Here is a 23,482-nt window from a genome sequence, read left to right as displayed (position 1 = left end):
TTTTTGCTTGAAATATGTTTTGAATGGTAAAACTCCACAATTTACTGGATAAAAAACTTAATGATCTCCACTAAATAATACTCCTATCTTCCTAACAAATGTCATTATCTACAGTGCCAGGCATTCAATAAATATGAAAAATAAACTTTAGTAAGAGCACTACCATAGTTTCTTGCCTTTATTTCTCTGACAGTGTCTTTAGACCATACCTAGATTTTACCTTTTGAGAAAATACTGCCTTTAGACATGTAAAACTATATTTGATTGCGTTTCCTCTTTAATAATTATGTGATCAAAGAAATTTGCTTATTTATAAATATCAAGCATCTGAGTTTCATAGGAAAATATATCAACTTCATATAGAACTTTGTAATTTTCTCTATTCAAAATATTCAACTCATTATTGTTTACTTATAAATATATACCAGGTTAGCTCCAAAAAGAACTTAAGGAAACTAAAAATCGATTAACTATAGAAATTATTAAACTAGGTAAAATGTTCCAAAATAAAATTTTAAGTGAATAGAGGCCCCTAATATAAAGTGCTATTCAAACTTTTAGAAACCAGAAGAAAGGTTTCATCATAGTTCAGCTTCATATTTCCAGATGATCCCACTGCGTTTCACATTTCTTTAAAACCAAAGATTCAGGAATGTTGAAGTTGTTGACATACTCTGTATTTGTATAAGTATTAATGAAAAATGAGTAAGAGTAGACATTATCGGAATGTAATCCTTACAAGTTCAGTACTGATGAGCCTCTTACACCTTAGCAGCTATAAATGACACATGTACAGTGCTACATTGAACCCAAATTATCTATTTCATATTTTGAAAAATATAAAGTATATGAGACATAGGGGGAAAATGGTTCCAACAAACCAATAATGTCATATAATATTAGAAGTGGTCCCTCTTTTATAGAAAGACAGATTGACATAAAATAAACTACACATATTTAAGGCATACAATTTGGAAAATTGGCATGCATACTCTCAAGAAACTGTCATCACAATCAAGATAATAAACAGTAATCACCTACAAGTTTCCCTGTGACTTTGTGCAACTTTTTTCCTGCCCTTCCTCAACTGTTTCCAGGCAAACTAATGGCCGTCTCTGTAGTTAAGTTTGCATTTTCTAGAAAACTAGAATCATATGGTATATACTCTTTATTGTCTGGCTTCTATTAGTCAATACAATTATTTTGCAATTCATTCATGTTGTTTACATTAATATAGTTTATTCCTTTCACATAGCCGGGTGGCATTACACTGTATGTGCTACAATTTGTTTATCCTTTCATCTGCTGACAGATACTGGATTATTTCCAGATTTGGGCTATTACAAATGTATCTGCTATGACCATTCATGTACTAGTCTTTGTGTGGGTATGTGCTTTTACTTCTTGTAGATAAATATTGATGGAGTAGAATGCCTAGTGTGAATGGTAGGTATATGCTCAATGGTTGAAGAAACTGTCAAAACATTTCCCAAAATGTTTGACCATTTTATATTCCCAGAGTATGAAAATTCCAGTTGTTCCACATCATAGCCAACACACGGTATGATCAGGCTTTTTAGTTTTAGCTATTTTAATAAATATTCAGGAGTATCTCCATATGGTTTAGCCTGCATTTCCCTAAATGACAATGATTACAAGCATCTTTTCATTTGCATTTGCCACCTTCATGTCTTTTTTTTAAGTTTTAGAGATACTCTCACTCTGCTACCCAGGCTAGAATGCAGTGGCATGATTATAGCTCACTGCAGCCTTAAACCCCTGGGCTCAAGCAATCCTCCTGCCTCAGCCTCCTGAGTAATTGAAACCACGCCACCACACCCAGTTTCATAACTTCTTTGGTGAAGTGTCTATCTCAATCATTGTCTATGTAAAAAATTGGGTTTTTCTTCTCTCTTGAAATGCCTTTATATATTCTGAATTCAAGATTTTTATTAGATGTATGATTGGCAAATATTTTCTCACAGTCTGTGATTTGTCGTTTAATTATCTTAATGGTGCCTAAGACCATACTTTAATTGGTCTTTGAAAATCCAGTTTATATCAATTTTTACTTTTGGAAATTATTCATTTGGTGTTGCATACACGAAATCTACCCCATGCATACAAAGATCTTTGTCTTATCTTCCAGAATTTTTTTTTTTTTTTTTTTTTTTTTAGTTTTAGGTTTTACATTTAGGTCTATGATCCACTTTGAGTTGATTTTTGTAGATGGTGTGAAGTATGCATCAGGGTTTTTGTTTTTGCATGTGTGTTCCAGCAGAGTTTTTTGAAAAATTTATCCTTTTTCTGGAAAGGATTACCTTTCACGTTTTAAGTTTTGAATTACCTTTACACGTTTGTCAAAATCAGTTGACTATATATGTGTGGGTGTATTTCTGAACTTTATTGTGCTACACTGATCTATGTGACTATGTTCATGCACTTTTGCGTTATCTTAATAGCTATGCAACGAGTCTAGAAATTACAGCGCTGTAATTTCTAGACCTCTACTGTCAGTTTTATTTTCCCAAAGTTGCTTTGGTTATTCTAGGTCCTTTATGTATTTCCAAAATTTAGTATCAGCTTAACAAGTTCTACCAAAAAAAAAGCCTACTGAAATTCTTACTGGGATTTTGCTGAATCTACAATGTGGGGGAAACTGACGCTTAACAATATTGAGCCTTCTAATCTGTGAACATGGTCTCTCTCAAGTTTACTTTCTCAGCACTGTTTCGTAGAAATCAGTGTACAGGTCTTGCATGTATTTTATCAAATTTACACTTAATGATCTCATATTTTTATGCTACTGTATTTTTAGTTTCATTTTCTGATTGTTGCAAGTATACAGAAATGCAATCGACTTCTGTAAATACACATATCCTGTAATGTTATTAAACTTTAATTAGATATTTTCATGTATTCCATTGGATTTTCTATAGTCAAATGTTACCTGTGAGTGGAGGCTTTTAAAAACTTATTCCTTTGTAATCTGGATGTTGTTTCTTTCTCTTTCTTGCTGAATTGCCTCCGCTAGAAATTCTAATAGAATGTTTAATAGAAGAGAAATATACATTCGCTTTGCCTCTGATCTTAGGGAAAAAATCATTCAGTTTTCCAGCATTAAGTTTATTGTTAGCTGCTGGGGGTTTTTGGATGCCCTTTTCTGGTTGAGGAAGTTCTCTTTTATTCCTACTTTGCTGGGTTTTTTATCAAGAATGAATGTTGGGTTTTATCAAATGCTCTTTCTGCATCTCTTGAGGTGATCACATAATTTTCCTGTTAGTCTGTTTAATATGGTGAATTACAATTGATTTTTAATGTTAGCCCAAATTTGCATTATTGAGATAAACCTCACTTGGTCATATGTATTCTTTTACCCATCACTGAATTCAAACTGCTAAAACTTGTTTAGAATGTTTACATCTGTCTTCATGACAAATATTCTTCTCTAGTTTTCTTGTCATGATGCTGCCTTATTTTGGTATGAGGGTAATGTTGGTCTCAAACACTGAGTTGGAAATTATCCCCTCCTATTTCCTGGAAGCTTTTGTCAAAATTGGGATATTGTCTTCTTTTAATCTTTGAAAGAATTCACCAGTATAGCCATTTAGGTTGGGCATCTTATCAGAAATGTCTACAGAAATTGTGATGTCACTTCTCTCATCCCTGATGTTGGTAATTTTGTCTCTTTTTCTCATTAGTCTAGTAAAAGGTTTATCATTTTTGTTGATCTTAAGGAAACAAAGGCGAAGCAGGGTGGCTCACACATATAATATCAGCACTTTGGGAGGTTGAGGTGGGAGGATCACTTGAGGCCAAGTATGAGACCAGCCTGGGCAACACAGTGAAACGCTGCCTCTATAAAAATTAAAAAAAAAAAAAAAAGTTTTTAATTGCACTGATTTCAACTGATTTTGTTTACTCTTCCATTGATCTCTTTATTCTCTTTTTTTAATTTTGAGGTTCATCTGCTATTATTTTTGTAACTTCTTAAGGTGGATGCAGTGTTGGGCATAGTGTCATGTGCCTATCGTCACAGCTTCTTGGAAGGCTGAGGTGGAAGGATCACTTGAACCCAGGAGTTCAAGGCTAAAGGTAGCTATGATATGATCACTTCAACCTAGGCAACAGAGTGAAATTCCTGTCTCCTTAAAAGAAAAAAAAAAGTGGAAGCTGACATCTGAGATCTAACCTGAGATCTTTCCTTTTTTAACATATACATTTAATGCTATAAATTCCCCTGTAAGTACTGTTCTGATTCCTACAAATTTTGATATTTTCTGTTTTCATTTGCATTCTGTTCACTATAAAGTGGGTTTCTTATATTCAGAACAGTTGGATTTAAAAAAAGCAAGACTCAACTGATTATAAAGAAAGGATAACCGACAATTTACATTTAATTATTGATATAGCTATTTAAATCTACTATCTTAGTGTTTATTTTCTATCTGTCCCATTGACTCTTTGTTCCTCTTTCAGATTTGTTTATGACTTCATTTTATCACCTTTACTGGCTTACTAGTTATTTAATCACTGATTTTCTTTTTGTGGTTGCTTTAGGTCTTCTAATACACATTCTTATCAGTTTACTCTCAGGGAATGTTATACTGCTTCACGGTCAGTATAAGAACTTTAGAGCAGTATACTTTCGTTACCATCATCTCAATCTTGGTACTGTCATACATTTCACTTTATGTATGTTAACCACACAATATCCTATTATTATTATTTTGCTTTAAATAATTGTCTTTTAAATAAATTTAAAATAGAAAAATAACTTTTATATTTACTCACATATTTACCACTTTTGGTGTTCTTCATTCCTTTGTATTGTTGCAGATTTCTATTTGGTATAATTTCCTTCTAAAGGCATTTTTTAAATTATTTCCTGTGGTGGGAGTCTGCTTGTGACAAACTCTTTTAGCTTTTCTAAGTCTGAAAAAGTTATTTCATTTTTGTTTTTGAAAAATATTTTCACGAGGTATAGAATTCTAAATAGAGCTTTTCTTTTAGTAAAGATGTTGCTCCAGTGTCTGACATTCTTCTCTCTGTCCTATGTCTTTTTTCTTTAGCTACTTAAAAAAAAATTCTCCCTTGTTGCTGGTTTTAAGTAATCTGATAATGATATGCCTTGGCATAGTTTTCTTATTTCTTGTGTTTGGGGTTCGTTGAGTTTCTCTCAAGGATTAGTATCTGATAATTGTTTCACATATTTTCTTTTTTAATTTCAGGTGGGAAGGTAAATCTCTCATGTCATTTTGGCCAACAATGAAATTTCAATTTCATGTTCCCTATTTTCCGCATCTAAAATTTTATTTTTTATACTTACTTAGCTTTTAAATTCCATGACAAACATGTTTCATCTGTACACATAATTACTAAAATTATTTTATCCCACCTCTTTTAATAGACATTATGCACATTTATTTTTCAAAAAAAGCAATAGGAAAATATTAATAGATTTAAATACATCATGTAGGCAAAACACACTAACATTTATGTCTTCTAAACCTGTTAGATAGTGATATACAAGTAAACTTGTTACAAGTCATAATGCTTTCATAATCTGTCAGGAAAAGATCACATTAACACCCCTATATGCTTCAGTACAAATGTATTCTATAAACCACACTGGGTAAAAGTAATATTCCTGTTTTTATTTTTGGAAGTGATTATTAGTAAGTTTATGCTTATTAAATATATCCTTGAAAATTTCCATCACTTCAGAAACCCATAAAGTTAGTAACCTAAAGTTTTTATCTTTTTTTTTAAATTTTAGTACATACTTTCATCTCAGAAGTCAAAATGGGGCAGGAGAGCTATACAAAGGTACATAGTTTAAATCTTTGAGACAAGAGACAAGAAGGTAAACAAGTCAGTAGCCCTCCCAAGCTTCACTTAATCTAAAATTGTAGATCACGGTAGGTAGATGTATACATCTGTCTATTGCCAAAGAGGTATAAATTATTCTGACAACCTTTCTAAATAATTTTGTGGTAAGGCCAGTAATATAAAAATATTACACACAGTACAGAAAGAATTAAAGTTAATGATAAAGACCACAAAATAAAATAAACCATACTTCTTACTTGGAAAAACAAAATAGCAATAATACTATAATATTTAGTGTCTAATATGAAATCTCCACTCATTATAAGTTGTCATGTTGACTGAAATTTTACAGTACAATGTTGCATATTACTAATGAGATAATCAGCAGATAGATAGCTCTTGTCGAGTCCTATGAATCTTAAACATTTTTTATAGGTAAAGACATCTAAAAAATACCACCCAGGAATAAAGATTTGTCAGAAGTACAATATAGTAACATAAATGCAAAAGATATCATGTAATTTGTGCAATTCAAAATTCCAAAAATTGTCTTATCAAATGTACAATAAATAATAGTCATACTTGACTTCATCAAGTTAACAAATAATTACTAGCCAACCCTATGCTTTATTAATCAGTGGCTTAGAAACACCAATTGCCATTTTAAAATTACTTTCTCCATAAAAATAGAAGGTATATCAAAGTCTTTAAATCTCAACTAGCCCCAAAAATTTGAAAGGCAATTTGTCAATAAAAAATATATGTTAAAAAAAAAGATGGCTAAAAAATAAACATAACCAATATTTATGCACAATTTTCTTCTCTTAAAAAGGGCACTTAGTGGATGGCTAAAGCTTTCAAAAAAATAAAGATCCTGTTGACTTTCCTATTGGGTAGATGACATACTGTACAATTTTTAATATAAAAATATACATATTTTTAAGATGAAACAGTGGTTGGTATAAAATCCCACCACACTTTTACTTGAAAAAATTTTTTTCCCTGGAAGCCATGAAAACAATACTGATTTATGTAGTTCCGTGTTGCCTGAAACTTCCCAAATTATAGAACATTAAGATATTCACTGAAACTTCAAAAGTGGGCTCGTAGTCTTTTGTTTTCTTCTCGTAGTCTTTCAATTTCAGCCACTAAACCTTCATTCACTGAGTATCTTTCCAGCAAAGAATGCATTTCATTCTAGAAAAAGGGGAAAATGCTTTTCAAATTATTGATATTTCACATTTATTTGGCAAGCTATGTTTAATATACTTTCAGCTATCATTTCTCTCATGTTCAATTAACTAGGTGAATGATACTTCTTGTACTTAACAACTTACTACTTTGTGAATATAAATGGAAGATCGCTGGTGAAATTAATGTATTTGGAAAATCTGTATTTGCATATTTAAGATGCTTTTTTGCTTACTTATCAGGAAGAAAGCCATGGAAAGAAGAAGCCTTAAGTACTTCAGAGGTTAAGAAGGAGGTGACCAGTTAAAATCTATTTTACTTATTTAATTTCTAAAACTACCTATTTACTTATCTTAGAAACTAAATAAAACAACTAAAATATATTACCTTTAATGAATTTTTAAAAATTCACACAACTCTACTTTCATTTAAAATATTAAAATAAAATTTGCCATACATACCAGTTGCATATGAAACTGTTTAATCATCTCCACTTGCAAATTCACAATGTCCCTATGGCATGCTTCTCTAGGAAGAATGGAAAATACTTTTTAGAATTACAATAGTTTAACCAATTCTAGGTCATTCAAGAAACTCACTAAACTTTTTCATTTGCCAAATTACTGAACGTTAATAATTATTATAATAATAAAAATATCAATGCACTGAGTATTAATTTCCTATGTGCTAGGCACTGTTTCTTTTACTTTAAATGTAAGAACTCATTTAAAATATCTTCACAAGTAGGTGCAATTACTACCTCTATTTTACAAAATAAATAACCACAGAGTAGTTATAACTTGTTCAAAGTCACACAACCAGTAAATGATGAAGCTAGGATGTAAACCCAGGCTGTTTACCTCCAGAACTCTCCGATACTATATTCTTTTATATAGAAATTGTCATTAAGACACAAACTTATCTTACAATGAAATACAGAAAATTCACTAGGTTAGAAAGATCATTTTATTATTATCAGTTTAGCTATTGAAAAAATATACTTTCAGTAGAAAGTGGCAATTTGGGTGGTTATAGCATGGTTTACTCAATAAAAAGGAATTCATATCTACAAAAGAATATATAAAAATTATGAAGTATAATAACAAAAGAAACAGTCACCCACCACACAACTTATGAACTAAACGTTATCAAATCATAGAAGCTTCCTGTGTGTTCCTGTCTGATTCTGTCACTTAACTCTTGGGGAAAAGCCCAAGCAAGAAGTCATTACTCTCCTGAATTTTGTTGGACAAAGAAATGCTTTTGCTTTTTTAATACATTTGTATAACATATAATCTGTAGTCAATGTTTTCATTGTGCATGTTTTTGAGCATGTAAGCATTACAAAGAAAGGGTACCATATAGCTTATATTTAAGAAAGAATTCAATATCGTTTTGAAGATTCATGTTTTATATATCCATAAATCAGTGGTTTGTACTGGTGTATCTATTTTCCTGTTAATATTTTGATTGTTTTCAAGGTTTTACTATTACAATGTTGTTATAAACAATCATGTATTATCTCCCAACTCACATGTGCCAATGTCCATTGATGATATAACCGAGTGTAACTCAAATGTATACTCAGTTTTACAAAATCATGCAAATTGTTTTCCAAAGGTAGTGTCAATGGATGTCACCAGAATAACAGAGTTCTTCTTGCTCTATATCATCATCAAGACTTAGTATTACCAGATTTTTTATATTTTCCCATTTACTGGGTGTGACATGATATCTCATTGCATTTTTAGTTCTCTAATTATGAAGTTGAATTATCTTTCCTGTGTTCATATACCATTCCTCTTCCTTGAAATGCTTTTTCATATCTTTTTCTTATTCATTTGTAAGCGTTCTTTACATAATCTGATCCTTTGTTATTTATATGAGAACTGCAGATATCTTATCCCTTCACTCTGTGATATTGTGTGATAAATAGTTCTTATTAATGTGCTCAAATACACTAACCTAATAATGCAGCCAAATTTATCAATGTATTTTTATAGGCAGTGCATTATTTTATTTTTAATGATTTCCTACCATGAAGTTATAAACTTTTATAATGTCAACTTTTAATCTACATGGAACTGATTTTTCTCAATAGCATGGAATAAGGATCTATACTTATTTTTTACAGGAAAAATAGATGTCACAACACAACTTATTGATTATTCCATATTTTGCACATAAATCTGCAATGCTACCTCTCTATCATTTCTATATATGCATAGATTTCCTTCCAGCTTATTTCATTCCTTTGGCCAATATGTCCTCCCTGTGCCATGCTATATATCTTAATTACATTTTAGTAATTAAGTGTATTCATCTGACAAATAAGTCCCCTTCAGCCTTATTCTTCTCTGAAGTGTTATTCCTAGATTTTTTTCCTTCCATACATATTTTGGAATCACTTCATCATCTTCTTCCAAATCCCAGCTGGGATTTTAATTGGAATTGCATTCAATCTACTGACCTTATTTAGGTGAACTAGTATCTTTATAAAATCTCTCCATTTATTTAAATATTAATGCTTTTGAACAAAAAAAAATTTTAAATGTTTTTCTATAAAAATCTTCACTACCATTGGTAGATTTATTCCCAGGTAACTTACTGCTTTTCTGTTGTAACTACGAAGGTATTCTTAAAAATTTCCTCTTCTACTTTCAATTATAGTAAAAACTGTATTAAAAACAAACAAAAACACTGTATCAGGGAACCACCAAGGTGGCCAGGACTTGAAGGGCCATGATCTTGCAAAGGAAAGACTACCAGGTAAGCTCTACATTTACCTCTGTTTTTCCTTCTAGATTACGTGCTGATTCCACAGTGTGGAGAAGAAACTGAGCTGAGGCAGTGGCATGGAGGTTGAGATAGTCTCGCTGGGTGGGGGAGTATTAAGAGTTTGGGCCTACCAAGGTAGTCAATGCTGTAAGAGCCAAGGTCTTGAAGAGGGGAGGCCCGCAGAAAAGTAAGCCTGAAACTGCAATTTCCCCTTACGACATCTGTTGACTTCTAAGCAATGCTTGCACTGGGTTAGATGGCAGGAAACCAACCATAAAACAAGCAACTAAAGAGCAGAGAAAGTATCTGGAAGCCTCGTGATGCTGGCAAAACAGAGGCTGAAGTCTGGGACCCACCAAGGTGAAAAAGACAGTGAATACTCCAGAGGTTCAGCTGATGCCTAGAAGAGAAGACTACACACTAGGAATAAAGGCAAACTGGAAATAAACCAGTGCTAAGAAAACCTGAAACCTACTAACTACAGGATCAAAGGGATCTGCTTGCCAAAAGAAACTTAAATATTCTTAATAGACAACAGAAACAGACGCAGAGATTTCCACTTAGGATGTATTAGGTTGGTGCAAAAGTTTAATTTCCCAACTCTAACAACAAAAACAAACCTGATAACCTATAAAATCATATTATTTTAATTTCAACTGAGAGCTGAGAATGGAAAGAAATCTAAATGAACTAAAATCCAGAAAATGAGGAGTTCCTCCTAGGAGAAAACAGACCCATGACTAGGAGAAAAGAGACCCAGCTTCATGCCCTCGACAGAGTAAAAAGAACTACCTGAATTTTTGGTAAGATTTTTAAAAGCCAAGTTAACACTGCTTGATAGTTTAGAATTCCAAGGGGTCCCAGACACAAAGAAAGTCTGAATTTACTCACCAACTTTTTCCCACAAGCCTTTATTCAGCACTCATGTAAAAAAAGTAGGGACAGGTGTAACAGGAGGGGCGAGGGACTCCCTAAGATACAGATGCATAGAGCCTGGTGAAGCCTTACGGCGGTAGAGAAAAACTGAGAGTAATCCCTCTAAGGCTCTCCAGGCTCTTATGGAGAAGATGGCAACCACGCCATACTGCTCAGGGAGGATGGCTGAGAAAGAGGCCCTCAATACCCTCTCTGTCCTGCCAATGATAGGTGTAGATGAACACCTAGTCTGATGAACACCTAGGCGAAGAGCAAAACAAGAATTTACAGAAATCCTCCGAGCCACTCTAGGTCCTCAGTGAGTCTCAGGCAGAGGCTGCCTATGGTCATAGGGCAGAAGAGCTGAGAGAAGTCCCTACCCACCACCCCTAGGTGCAGACATGCAGCACAGGGCAGCAGAACCAAGAGGCACTGGAGACCTTCACCCAACATGCTGCGGCAGCTCTGCAGGCCTGGAAGCGGGACAGACACACTTCTCCTGAGGCACAGAAAGCCAGGAACAGACCAGAAAGTGAAAAACCACCTCCGGCCACCCCAAAAGCTGACAGCAGGGCAGTAATACACAGCCATTTCAGAGTTGCTCCAGCACTCAGATCCCTGGGTCTGCTGAAGGAAAGGCCCTGAGCCCACTGTCCTCAAATCATCTGAAGCCAGTGGAGAACTGACACCCAAATGCTTGTTGAATAAATGGATAATAAACAGACAGCACCCATTACTCCTGTGCTTAAAAACTCTGATGGCTCTCCATTACCTGTGTGTTAAGACCTTGACAACTGTTTTTTAGGCCTCGTCTCTTACCACGGTGCCTTCTCTCTGCAAACATTCCTAGAATGTACGATCATGTCTCTGCTCAAGCTGTTCCCACACGTCAGTATAAAATAAAATCTCTTCAGTGTACCTTTCTAAATCTGCCCCCGCAGAAGAACTGACCCCTTTCTGTGATTTCAACATCACTTTGCTCACACTGTATTGTAGTCAGTTGTGTCTAGACAGTTCTACTATTGTGCCATAAATATTTATGCATTCCTGAAAAAAAGTTATTCTCTAACACTGTGTATTAAAAATAACAGAACTTAGGGAAAAAGGATTGGCAAAGCACTCAAAAACCTATGTATGCAACTTTGTAACCAGAGCACAACAAAAACAATTAAATCCTAATAAAAATACTAACATAGTTAAAAAGACATAGTAAAAATCTAATAGATAATTATTGAATAAACCTTACTGTGAAGAAGTGATGGTCACTTAATGGAAGAGAATAGAAGGATTGGGGCTATCCAGTTACAGCTGTGTTCATGTGTACTTTATTTTGGCTGCTATTACATGAACAAACAAAATTTCCTCATCATATTGTCAACACTGTTCTATTTTACTGATCCCAAATGAATTAATTCACATTAAGAGAAACACACATAGCAGAACACACTGCACCGAGTCCAACTAAATCATAAGGCCTTTGTGGGCAGATCATTCATTTTTGTATCCTTAGTATCTGGTACATATACTAGGCTGGGTAAATGCTAAAGTTATAATTTTTCTTTAAAAAGTATTTTTCAACATTTAACAATATATTTTACAAGTATTTTTAAACATTAAAAGGAAGCATGCACCAACAAAAACTGCACATTGTCTCCAACATTCTTGCTTACAGTAATGCAAATCTGAGCTAGAACATTAACTATCGGTTAGAAAGGAAAAAAGGCACCAATGATTTTAATAATTGAAGACAGCTTCCAAAAATATCAAGATGATAAAAGAAAGCAGCACTGCAGAACACATTCTTACAATGTTCACAATTCGAAGGATGAGAAAGACAAGGACAAGTCTGAGAAAGAATTTTTTTTTAGATTAAGTATTACATTCTAATGCATTCTATTGGAAAATATTCAGAATTGCTCTTTAAAATATCTTTTTCTACTACATTATTGCACAAAGCATACCTAACAGATGATCTCTATGAACATACTGCAGGTAAGAACCCAATTTAAGCTTACCAGAACTTGTCCACATTTTAATAATAAAAAAAGTTCACAATGGCAGTCTGCCTACTAGACTGCCCTGCTGAGTTATCTAATAATTGCCCTAGGTAAATGTGCATTTTCCTGGCTCATAATCAATAAACGCAGTATGAAAAGATCAACAAAACTCATCATGTTTTCTATGGCTTTACGGTTACCAAAACCCAGACAATAGTAACCAATAACATTATCTATAGTTCTGGTTTTACATCTAGAAAAAAATAAGTAAGGTCTAGATAGAAGGAGTAGTTTCTCAATTACTACCTAAAGTCATCCAACGTTTCCTGTATCATGTTCTGAATGAAACGAATTTGAATGGAAGTCAATGGTGCATTTTGCCGGTTATTTCCAATGGTATCGGCTATTTTTTCTGAGAGTGAACTGGCAACTCCAGCAGTGACAGAGGATGCTATCTTTGGATCTAAAATAAAGAATGAAGAAAATATTAATAGTCAACTTGGACTGAGAGACATCAAACATTTCTAAATAAGATTTGGCATGTGAAAACTTGAAAAACTGGCAAAGAAGAGTGTTCCTGTGACATTTAGAAAAATTCACTGTCTGGAATACAAATCTTAGAAACTTTCTATAACATTATTTCTAATAGTCATTCATCTATATATATAAACTGCCAGCTGTCTAATGTAATACCACATGACAGAGGGATTAATCTTGAAGAATCTACGAACCATTTCCTCTTATAAAAGATGAATGTGACAAGCTGCACCACAAACTAGATAAACCAAGACTATTAAAAACAAACAGAAGGAAAACAGGAGTAAAGTACTGCTACAGGAAAAGCCTTTGAGTTTAAGCTAACGCAATATCTATCCACAGAAACCTTCAAGTAAAATATAGATATTTATATAAAAGTTGATTCTAAACAAAGAGTTGCTTTGTGTAGATAACTCAGAGTTAAACCAAATATTCCTTTAAATGTGATCAAGTCTGTATGGGTCTGTAGCACAAACTCTAAGGATAAGACTTGAATATGAAAGAGAAAAAGACATTTTCAGGTAGTTAACCACCCCTTTTCAAAGGGTCCTACATAATAATTCTATCTCTACCATATTAAATAAATACACGTTACACTGAAAATCTAATTCACACCAAAAGATCAAATCAATGTACCTGAATTTAACTATTCATATCCATTTCATTGTCTTTAGTAAGACTCACACTATAAAAGTGTGCATAAACTTTAAACTCTTTGAACATTTTTAGTCTATGAGCACTCTATTTCTCCTTTACAAGTTAAACAATTGGGATGATTTTTCAATTAAACACTTTCAAACATCAGAAGGTTCATGTACGTACTTGGAGTTGAGGATCTATTGATTGGGGGTTCACATATCAACTGGGCTTCAATTTCATTCTCTGGCTTTTCAAATTTCTCAGAATTTCTTGTTTGGTTAGATGATGGAGAGGTATTTAGGTTTCCACTTTCAGCACCAGATGTGACCAACTTTGCTAACTTTATATTTAAAATAAACAATGACTTTAATATACAATTTTTTGTTTTACTCATATTACCCATATAATTTTTGCCTACTTCTCTCTTTCATCCCGGTATGTAGGTTCAGGGAATTGAAGGAAAATAGGAAGGGATATAGAATAAGAAAAAAAATATGAGAACTAGAGGCAAAATAAAGTAACATTTACTAATCAAAAACAATCTCAACAATAACATGATGAGGAAAAGCTCATTTACTAAACATGCTGTTGAGTACCATTTAAAATAGAGATAACTGGCAAAAAAAACAAAAACAAAAACAAAAAAAACAACCATTCATGTGGTAACTAGTCAATAATATTTGTAAAATAAAAGATGTTTTTGTACTTCTTACATGGTATCTTTTCAGTATCATTCTCAACAATAAATATGAAAATACAGACATATTGTACACCTAACTGGCTTGGCCTTCCTGGCAATTTTTGATCATTCTGAACCCTTACATAAGAAATTAAATTATATATTATACACTATATTTTAGCAGAAAGTAACAATGATAAATTCCATTCTTAGCACCATCAGTTTGCTCTAATGATTTAACCACCAACTTGATGTTGTACACTGCAATGAAATACACTTTAAAAGGATTCAGGGATAAACTGTTCTTGCACACTTCATCAAGCTATATCAAGTATCTCATCTTAGAAAAATAGTGCAACTTTCCATCTGCTGTAATTTTCAACATATCCAAAGCGAGATTTCAAAGTATTCTGTAGTTATTAAAAACTGGCATCAAGACTTAAGAATAAGTGCACAGCACTGTTAATAATTAGGATACATACACTGGCAGCCACCCGCTTTCTACTGATAAACATATACAGTGAGTTCGGTATCATTTTCAGGCAAATACCTGTTTGAAGGAGTCTTTAGATTCCTGTTTTCCCATATATATTTTCTTAGACTCAGCTGTCAGATCATGATTTTCACTTTCCTCTTTCCCTGGAGATCCCATAAAGACATTAAGAGGACTAGAATGCAATAGTGAAGTACTTGAAGTTACTGGATTCTTTCTTGGAGGAAACACTGAGTTCAACTGCGGTAGAAAGTCAAAGCCTAGAAAAGAAGAGGAAAAAACTGCATGTGCACATGGTGTCCTCCAACCTTGGACACTGAAGAGAAGCATTTAATATGATAGGCAGATTAACATGGGAGAAGATATAGATCTGCATTCTGAAGATTGGTTTGTTTCTCAGATACACCCCATAATTGATGTGTATTCTTGGGCAAAAGTCTTAAACTTTCTGTGACTATTTCCCGATCTGCAAATGTGAATGATGATATCCATCTCCCAGAGTGGTAAGGCTTCAAAGATATTATTTGTGAAAATACTTTGAAAACAGCAAAACACAATGTTTTAGTCAGTATTAGTTTTTGATAACTGAAAATTGTTAATTTGGTATATATCTGTGGTACGTATCTTGGAAGGCAATTTCTGAGATGGCTTCTAATGACCTCTGCCTTTGGCGTCCCCATCCTTCGGTAATCTCCTCCCTTTGACCATGGCTTGGACCTAGTAACTTGCTTCTAACGAAAGTAATATGAAAAAGTGGTGAGATGTCACTTCCAAGATTAAGGTTATTAACATATTCTTAAGAAAGGGCTTCCATTTTGGATGCCTTCTCGAATTCTCTTGCTCACCGGCTCTGAGGTAAGCCAGCTGCCATGTTGTCGGCTGCCCCATATATAGAGAAACTCATGGGCATGGAACTGATATCTCCAGCCAACAGCCATAGGAATGAGCATGGAAACAGTTCCCTGCCCAGTTGAGCCTTAAGCTGAATGAAGCTCTGGTTGACATCCTGACTGAAGCAGGAAGATAGACTTGAAGGCAAAGGTACTCAGCCAAGTTATGCTCTGTTCTTAAAACACAGGAATTATGAGATAATACATGTTTGTTTTTTTAAGCCTCAAAGTGTTAGAGTGATTTGTTACACAGCATAGATAATACAATATCACTTTTCATTTTCACGAAAATACATCTAAGTAGTTCTTACCATCTCCTTTGCCTATGGACTCATCACCTCCCTTGTTAACTACAGCATCTATAACAAAATTAGAAAATCAAAATTTAAAACTAGTGAAAGAGAAACCATATCAATTTAGGCTTCCTATTCATTCCCCAAAGAGTTCAAAGACTAACAATCTTAAAAAGCTAAATATGAGTGAGGTTAAAGGTAGGAGAGTACTGATTTAAATTTCTCTTTTACATTCTTTTAGCTTCATTCATACTTTAGCAGCAAATATGAACAGATAATTCTATAGTACAGTCATTTAATGAGGCAGCAAGGTATAGTGTAACAAGCCCTGGGGTAGGTTATGGAGAGCTATAATCCAGTTCTGCCTATACCACTTAATAGCTTTGTGACCTCGGACAAGTCTCAAATGCAATTAAGTTTCAGTTTCTGCATCTATAAAATGGGGATAACATCCTGGTAAGCTCAGAAAATTGCTTTGAGGATCAACTGAAATAATACAAAAATATTTTGCAAAGCAGAACAATGTTATAAGAAACAAAGTTTTATTAGTGTTTATTTCAATGGTAGAATATGTATAAGACTATTTTAATCCTGTAATATTCATTTGCCAGTCCATAACAAAAATTGTAAAATTAATAAAAAATGAGCAAAAGTCATTAACAAATTCACCAGAAATTCAAATGGCCAATAAACACACAATTATATCAGGAGAAATATCATCTATGTGCATGTGTGTATATGTACCCAGTAATTGCACAGCATGTACATGCACACTTTTAGAAGTTATTAGCTTCCTTATCAATACTATGGAACCATAATGAATCTGGAGGGCATATGACTCAAATGCTAATAACATTTTTAAACATAGCAAAAGTAATTAAAAAGTAATTTATTCATTTGTCTTAAAAACTATTAAAGAGAACTTAATTTATAACTCAAACACTTCCCAAAAGCCCCTTTGTACATTCTTCAATGCAAAAGTTGCTCCAGAGGAGTCCCACTGGCCAAAACTCCAAACTCAGCACTAACCCCAGAAACCTTTCTCAACTCCAGCACTAGTCACTTTTCTCTCCATTCACATCCGTCCTCTCTTTACCCTTTACTATGTAGTTTCATTTCTCTTCACTCTTTATGTAGTTTGACTTCTCTTCATCATGAAAGAAAAGAATCCTTCCTCTTTCAGTTTGACTTAGTAATTTAAATAGAAATTTGCAGGCCAGGGTAAGGCAGAAGATCCTCAATAATTTTGTACCATCATGTATGTATTTATTCCTTCTGACTATAAAATTGTAGAAAATTTGGAAAAGAAACAATTTTAAAGTAAAAAATGAAATTGTGTAAGATAATGAGTGGATGAAACAACTTCGAGATCCTGCTGTTGACACGGTACACTTATAATAAATACACCAATCTTTGTGGGCTTCTCAGTATTTTCTGAGATAAATTTGTAGAAATGGAATTACAAGGTCAAAAAGTATGAATATATTAACTCTGTCATCCATGTTATTGATAATATTGCTATTAGCAATGAGATAATTCCATTCCACTAAGAAAAACATTATGGATGTTAGTACCAAAAAGACACACCTAAATAATGTACTTAGTTCAGACACTATGAAGAATAACATATATCATCCTTCTATTTATCCAGCTGGCAAAATTTGCTTTTTATTATGGCAACTTTTTTTTATGGGATGGGGGGAGGTATATACCTATACACACACAATTTTTTAAATTAGGAAGACTTTTTTGCATATCAAAACATCCAAAATTTTAGGAACATTAATTTAGAAGTAGATACAAGGGACAGATTGCCTATGAAGGTAAAAACTTCCTTCAAGGAACTTTGTGAATATTAAAATGCTAACTTGAGAGCTATTTGCATAACTCCCATGTGAAAATTACCAGCATATATTTTAGAATGATAACATTTAAAATATCAGGACAAAGAAAAAGATACCACCCCAGGGATGGAGAAAATGAGCAAACTGATCCATGAATAGAGTTGGACTGAAGCTATTATTCACATCTTTTAGCCAGAATAAAAATACTGACTACCTGCAAGAGAACAGGATCCTCTGAACAGACTTACCATCTCTAATAGGTGAGAACATGTCACCTAAACTACTTTTCCCAGTATCATCAAGGCTGGAGAAATCCTGGTTTTTTCCACTGTCTGTTTCCTTAGATAAAGCGTCTGTGTTTATGCTTCGAGGCAAACCTTATAGGAATTAGATATAAAAATCAATGTTATTACATCTAAATAAATTTTATCATCAGGAGCTAGGTTGTAAAAATCAATGCATCACTCATATTGTTGGTAATATTACAAGTATGAGCATAAGGAGAATAAAACAGAATATGACAAGAGCTAAAGTTAACCAGGATTTTCATGGAACAATAAAACAGAATATGACAAGAGCTAAAGTTAACCAGGATTTTCATGGAACAAAAGGTTCCTCAATAGAAAACAGCTTATTTGTTCATACAGCAATACCTTATTTTAGCCATTTTGTTGGAATTTTTCTAAAATAATTTATATCCTTTGCTGCTTTCTTAAAGTACACTGAACACAACTTACTTTTGCTATTAACTGACTCTTATGATCATCTACAAATGTGATTTTTTTCTTTTCAGTCTCTAAGGCATATAGAGCGATGTCTAACATACCGCGGGATTCAATTAATGTTACTTTTCTTCCCTGACTTGCAATGAAGGGGTTTTCCGCCTTCTCTTTCACTAACAGTGGGAGTTTAACATTGCCCTCAGCATTACAGATCTCAAATGACTTCACTAACCTCCGTAGTTTCAAAGAGGAAGCAAACCAGAACACCAAACTCATAAAGAATAGTATGGTAGACAACAATAAAGAAGACAGCAGCAGCGTATTTTTTCTGGCAGTATATAAACGCATGGCTTTAGGGTAGAGACCTTTTAAGAGGAGCTCAGCAGGCTCAGTAGCTTCTGTTTCATTACTGGAGTAAGGACAAAGTTTTAGAGCTTCAAAAATTTTGATTAAAGTCTGCCATCAGGATTGGTAGCACGTTATTGCATTACGTTTTAAAAAATGCTTTATTTGGCATCTCAGGCCCAAATGAAAAACTGAAAAGTCTGAGATGAAAACAAAAAACAGACTGCATATTCAAAAATGCCCAAGACTGGCTAACAAACTTTTCTAGTAACAACTGATATAAAGTTAAAATATTACCAAATCATTTGTACTATTGTTGAAGAGTGTCTATAGCAATAGTTCAGTTGTTATAAGGAAGAAATTTCCTCTCCTTTTTTCTAGGTCCTTAACATGTTTGAATGCCTAACTCCAGCCTCTGAAACTTTAGGAAACAGAAGTTTGGTATCATTTGAAAACAGTGCTAAAGTTTTATTCTTTTCTTTTTAAATGATGATTTCCTTCTAAAACTGAGTACCAACAGCAAGTTTAGAGAAGTTCTTTGGAATAACTAAATCTGGACAACTTCAATAGAAGCAACAGAAATTTTTTCTAAACTTTAATTTTAATCAAAGCTTAAAATAGTAATAGTGATGATCATGATGACCACAATGGTAGTATCAACACCATAATGTACTGAGCGCCTACCATGTGCCAAGTACTTCCAATACATTTTCTCTGATTTTCATAATAACCCTAAAAGTTAAATATCATCTTAAATGTGTGCAGGAAAAAAATGAGACTCAGAAAGGTTAAGAAAATTGCCTAAAGGCATCCTGGCTGGAAGTGACGGATCAGAGACTGAGTCTACTATTCTCAATGTTTCAGAGGCAAAGAAAAATGTGTGTGTGTGTGAGTGAGAGAGAGAATGAGAGAATGAGAGAAAGAGAAAGAGAGAGGAAGAGAAAAAGAATGATGAAGCAAATGTGGCAAAATTTATAAAGTGCATCTGCCAAAGGGTAATGCTCATGAGTTGTCTGTACTATTCTTAAAATTTTTCTGTAAGATGACAATCATTTCAAAATACAATCAATACACAAGCATTGTTAACTTTGTGGGGGCAGAGCACTCACTTGCTTTGCCAGAAATTTTGCGAATCTACCAAGAGTTATCATTAATCCATGATCCTGAAAGATCCAAGTCTTTGATTTCCAAATTAATGCTGTCTTTGTTAAACAAGAGCCTTCTTATTATAAAACTAAATGAATAATGGAGAGACTTCAGAGAGTTTATAGTGAATGACGGAATCTTTATTTTAATTTTTGAAAATTATGAAAAAAGTTAATTTTGTAAGATAATGGCAATTTTCATAATTAGTTAATTCAACATGTTGGCAGACATTACTCAAAGTTATATTTCAAAAATAATTTCTTCCTTAACTAGATATGAATTATCTTTGTCTCCAGGAGTTCCTAAATAAGAATCTAATTATTTTTCTAATATATAATGGCTCTTATATAAGGATGATATAGATATTCACAGGAAATTTATAGTGAACATACTTACTTTAAAATACTACTCTACACTATCAAGATCAACAAAATAAAGTTTTGCTTCTACTTGGAAATAGCAAAATCGTGCTACAAAAACACCAATAAATATTTTTGCCCAAGTATTTATCCTGAAAAATTTAAAAGACATCAATATATGCATTTCTACTGAGCACAGTATTTTGGAAACATACTAGTATACCATGTAGACTTTATTTAAAGTATTTGCTGCACATTGACAGTATAGCATAACTTCTTAAAATAAAAATGAAAAGGTTTTCAGGAATTTACAGAATATTTTCTTTAATGTGAGCAAGAAATATTTTCTACAATAAGTATGGGAAAGCTTATCATATAACACGTCAATAAAGTTTAAATGAATCCTGTTTCAGAACTGTTTCATCAATTATATCAGAGAAGAAATCATTAAAAATTGCAACATTCTCATTTATTTTTATTTAACAAATTACGAATATACTGCTTAATATGTGCCCGGCACTATTTAGTACTTTAAAATACTCGTTTCATCACTTGACTTACTTTTCATTCTAAAATGTGAAATAAAAAGAGCCATTAATAGCTTTTTTTTTTTTTTAATGAAGAGATCGAATGATAAGACGGTGTCAAAGTTTCATATTCTCTACTGGTTAATCTGAAGACACAATGAAAAGCCATTCAGTATGTAGTAGGATTAAGGATGAATAATTTCTGAGTTAGCCTTCTTCCATTTTTAAGATAATATTTCTCACAAGAGAAGTTTAGCTAAATAGGGGCCTTTTAATATTTTTGAAACTAACAGCTAAAGTTACTATTTTCACTTCTTCAATGATTTTCACTTCTACTAATTTTACCTAAATACTCAAAGAAATTTGAATTCTAGGTTCTTGAAGAATGTGCAAATTATATGTAAGCCAAAAAACAAAAAACAAAAACAAAAAAACCCTCCAACAATATATAAGCAATATTTACCTGCTTTTTCTTGAACAGCAACTGTTCCTTTCCCCACAGCTGACGTCATAGGCTGTGGTAGAACTGTGGCAATGGACGTGGCGGGTGCTTCTCTGACAATTCCGGAATTCTGAACTCCTCCACTAGCAGCGTTCACATTAACACTTCGTTTGTTCACTGTTGTGGGCTTATTTGAACAGCCTTTATTTAAACTTGACTGAAATGTAATGGAATATTTAAAAGCTCAGGTTACTAATGTTTCATACTATACATTAATATTTTATAAATTCCCTGTTAGATTAAAAAATGAATTTTTTTCCTTGCAAATCTTAAGCTTGCTGGCAGATCTGAGTTTCCCTCTAAATCAAAATGTCATTTAAAATACTTTTAAAGAGAGAAATATATAAGAATAAAAAAAAGAAAAAAAAAGTTTTAAACTAAATATCAAATGGCTTTGTACTAAATTATATAGTATTACATGTAAAATCATTATGTAATTATGAAACAAAACTATACTGTGTTTGACAATATATAATTTCCATATTCTGAGTTAGATTTATTTAATAAAATCAAAAATGCTGAAATGAAAATGTCTCACCTTAGTAAGAACAGTGGAGTACTGAAATGCTATACATTGCACAGATGTCTTGTGAGCACTGATGGTCTTAACTGGTGATTTCAACATTCTTAAATCATATTGATATATTTTCCCCCGGGAAGATCCAATAGCCAAAGTGGCTCCATCAGGCATGAAATCTACTGCAGTTAGAGGAGTGTCAGCCACTAAAGTTTTCACCAGCCTATGGGAAGGAGAACAAAGTATGTGTAGTATGTTATTGTGTACGGGTATATTAGCTTATATAAGTAACTATACCAAAACCAGAGTTAACACTTCAAACTGATCAAAGAGCACACATTTCCCAAATATTTGTTTAAAGCATAATTTCAGAATTTGACTTAGAGACATTTCTAATAAAATGGCATGTAGAGAACTGCCAAACATTCCATCTTACTTTTCTATTCACTTCCAATAAGTACATTCCGCATCTTACAGAAGCAGCACCTACTTCTTTAATTATTATTCTGAGAGTGAATGTAGCAGAACTGTCTATTACGCCACAAACAGGGGCTCTGCCCTCAGGGTTGAGGAGGACCTAAGTATCCATACTTTCCATTATTGACCTGCTTAGGCCTCATGAGGACTATGACCTTTCACAGGGGTGCAGCTGTTACTTTGTTCTTAGTTGTGCAGTTTTGACCAAAAAGCTAAGAGGAACACAGTTCACATGCTTGATCCTTAGGAAACTAATAAAGAAATATGGATGGTGATCTGCTGAAGCTGAGCTCTTTACTGGTGTGTCTAGTATAAGAGAATAATGGCTTACTGGGCTCTCAGCAAATTGTTCCATAAAAGAAGACAGCAAATAAGTCCTAACAGTAAAAATTCTAGCATCATAATAAAGGCTGACAGTGGGACCTTCCCTTGTAGTATCATTCATACTCCACATGATCTACAGACAGTGTTAAGCATCTTGAATACAACTGTATCACTCTTGCATTCTTTTTTGTTTCTTTTAGCCAACTAAGCATACCTAAATTTAACAAGAAGAGGGTACAGTGGGCCCAAATGCTTAGAAGATTATGTACACCAGTACACAATCAGTATTTCTTAACTGGGAGCAACCAGGGGACATCTGGCAATGTCTGGACACCATTTAGGCTATTGGTATTTAGTAAGCAGAGGCCAGGGATGCTGATGAATATCCTACAACACCCAGGACAGCCCCTCACAACAAAGAATTACCCAGTCAAAAATGTCAATGGTTTCTAAACCTTCCTCTAGATAATTAATC

At 33.4% G+C, this 23,482-nt stretch overlaps 1 protein-coding gene across 7 annotated transcripts in view; it reads right to left on the bottom strand.

Annotated features, from left to right (window-relative positions):
* Positions 1 to 5,401: 5,401 nt before the first annotated feature.
* NEDD1 (NEDD1 gamma-tubulin ring complex targeting factor) overlaps positions 5,402 to 23,482 on the bottom strand; it is a 45,884-nt gene continuing 27,803 nt past the window's right edge. For 6 of the 7 annotated variants that reach the window (XM_005571928.5, XM_005571925.5, XM_045365752.3 and 3 more), the window contains 9 exons: positions 22,228 to 22,429; positions 21,651 to 21,846; positions 18,337 to 18,465; positions 16,263 to 16,310; positions 15,119 to 15,321; positions 14,073 to 14,229; positions 13,020 to 13,176; positions 7,485 to 7,551; positions 5,402 to 7,029 (listed from right to left, as the gene is read on the bottom strand). In XM_005571928.5, coding sequence (XP_005571985.1) covers positions 6,925 to 7,029; positions 7,485 to 7,551; positions 13,020 to 13,176; positions 14,073 to 14,229; positions 15,119 to 15,321; positions 16,263 to 16,310; positions 18,337 to 18,465; positions 21,651 to 21,846; positions 22,228 to 22,429 — 1,264 coding nt within the window. In that variant the 3' untranslated portion in view covers positions 5,402 to 6,924. Of the gene's footprint in view, positions 7,030 to 7,484; positions 7,552 to 13,019; positions 13,177 to 14,072; positions 14,230 to 15,118; positions 15,793 to 16,262; positions 16,311 to 18,336; positions 18,466 to 21,650; positions 21,847 to 22,227; positions 22,430 to 23,482 lie in introns of all 7 variants that reach the window. The other variant, XR_012419765.1, reaches the window with a different exon arrangement.

This window comes from Macaca fascicularis, chromosome 11, assembly GCF_037993035.2.
Source record: "Macaca fascicularis isolate 582-1 chromosome 11, T2T-MFA8v1.1".
NCBI classification, from domain to species: Eukaryota; Metazoa; Chordata; class Mammalia; order Primates; family Cercopithecidae; genus Macaca; species Macaca fascicularis.
Note: the sequence above shows the minus strand (reverse complement) of the source record. Positions and strands in the feature narration are given on the sequence as shown.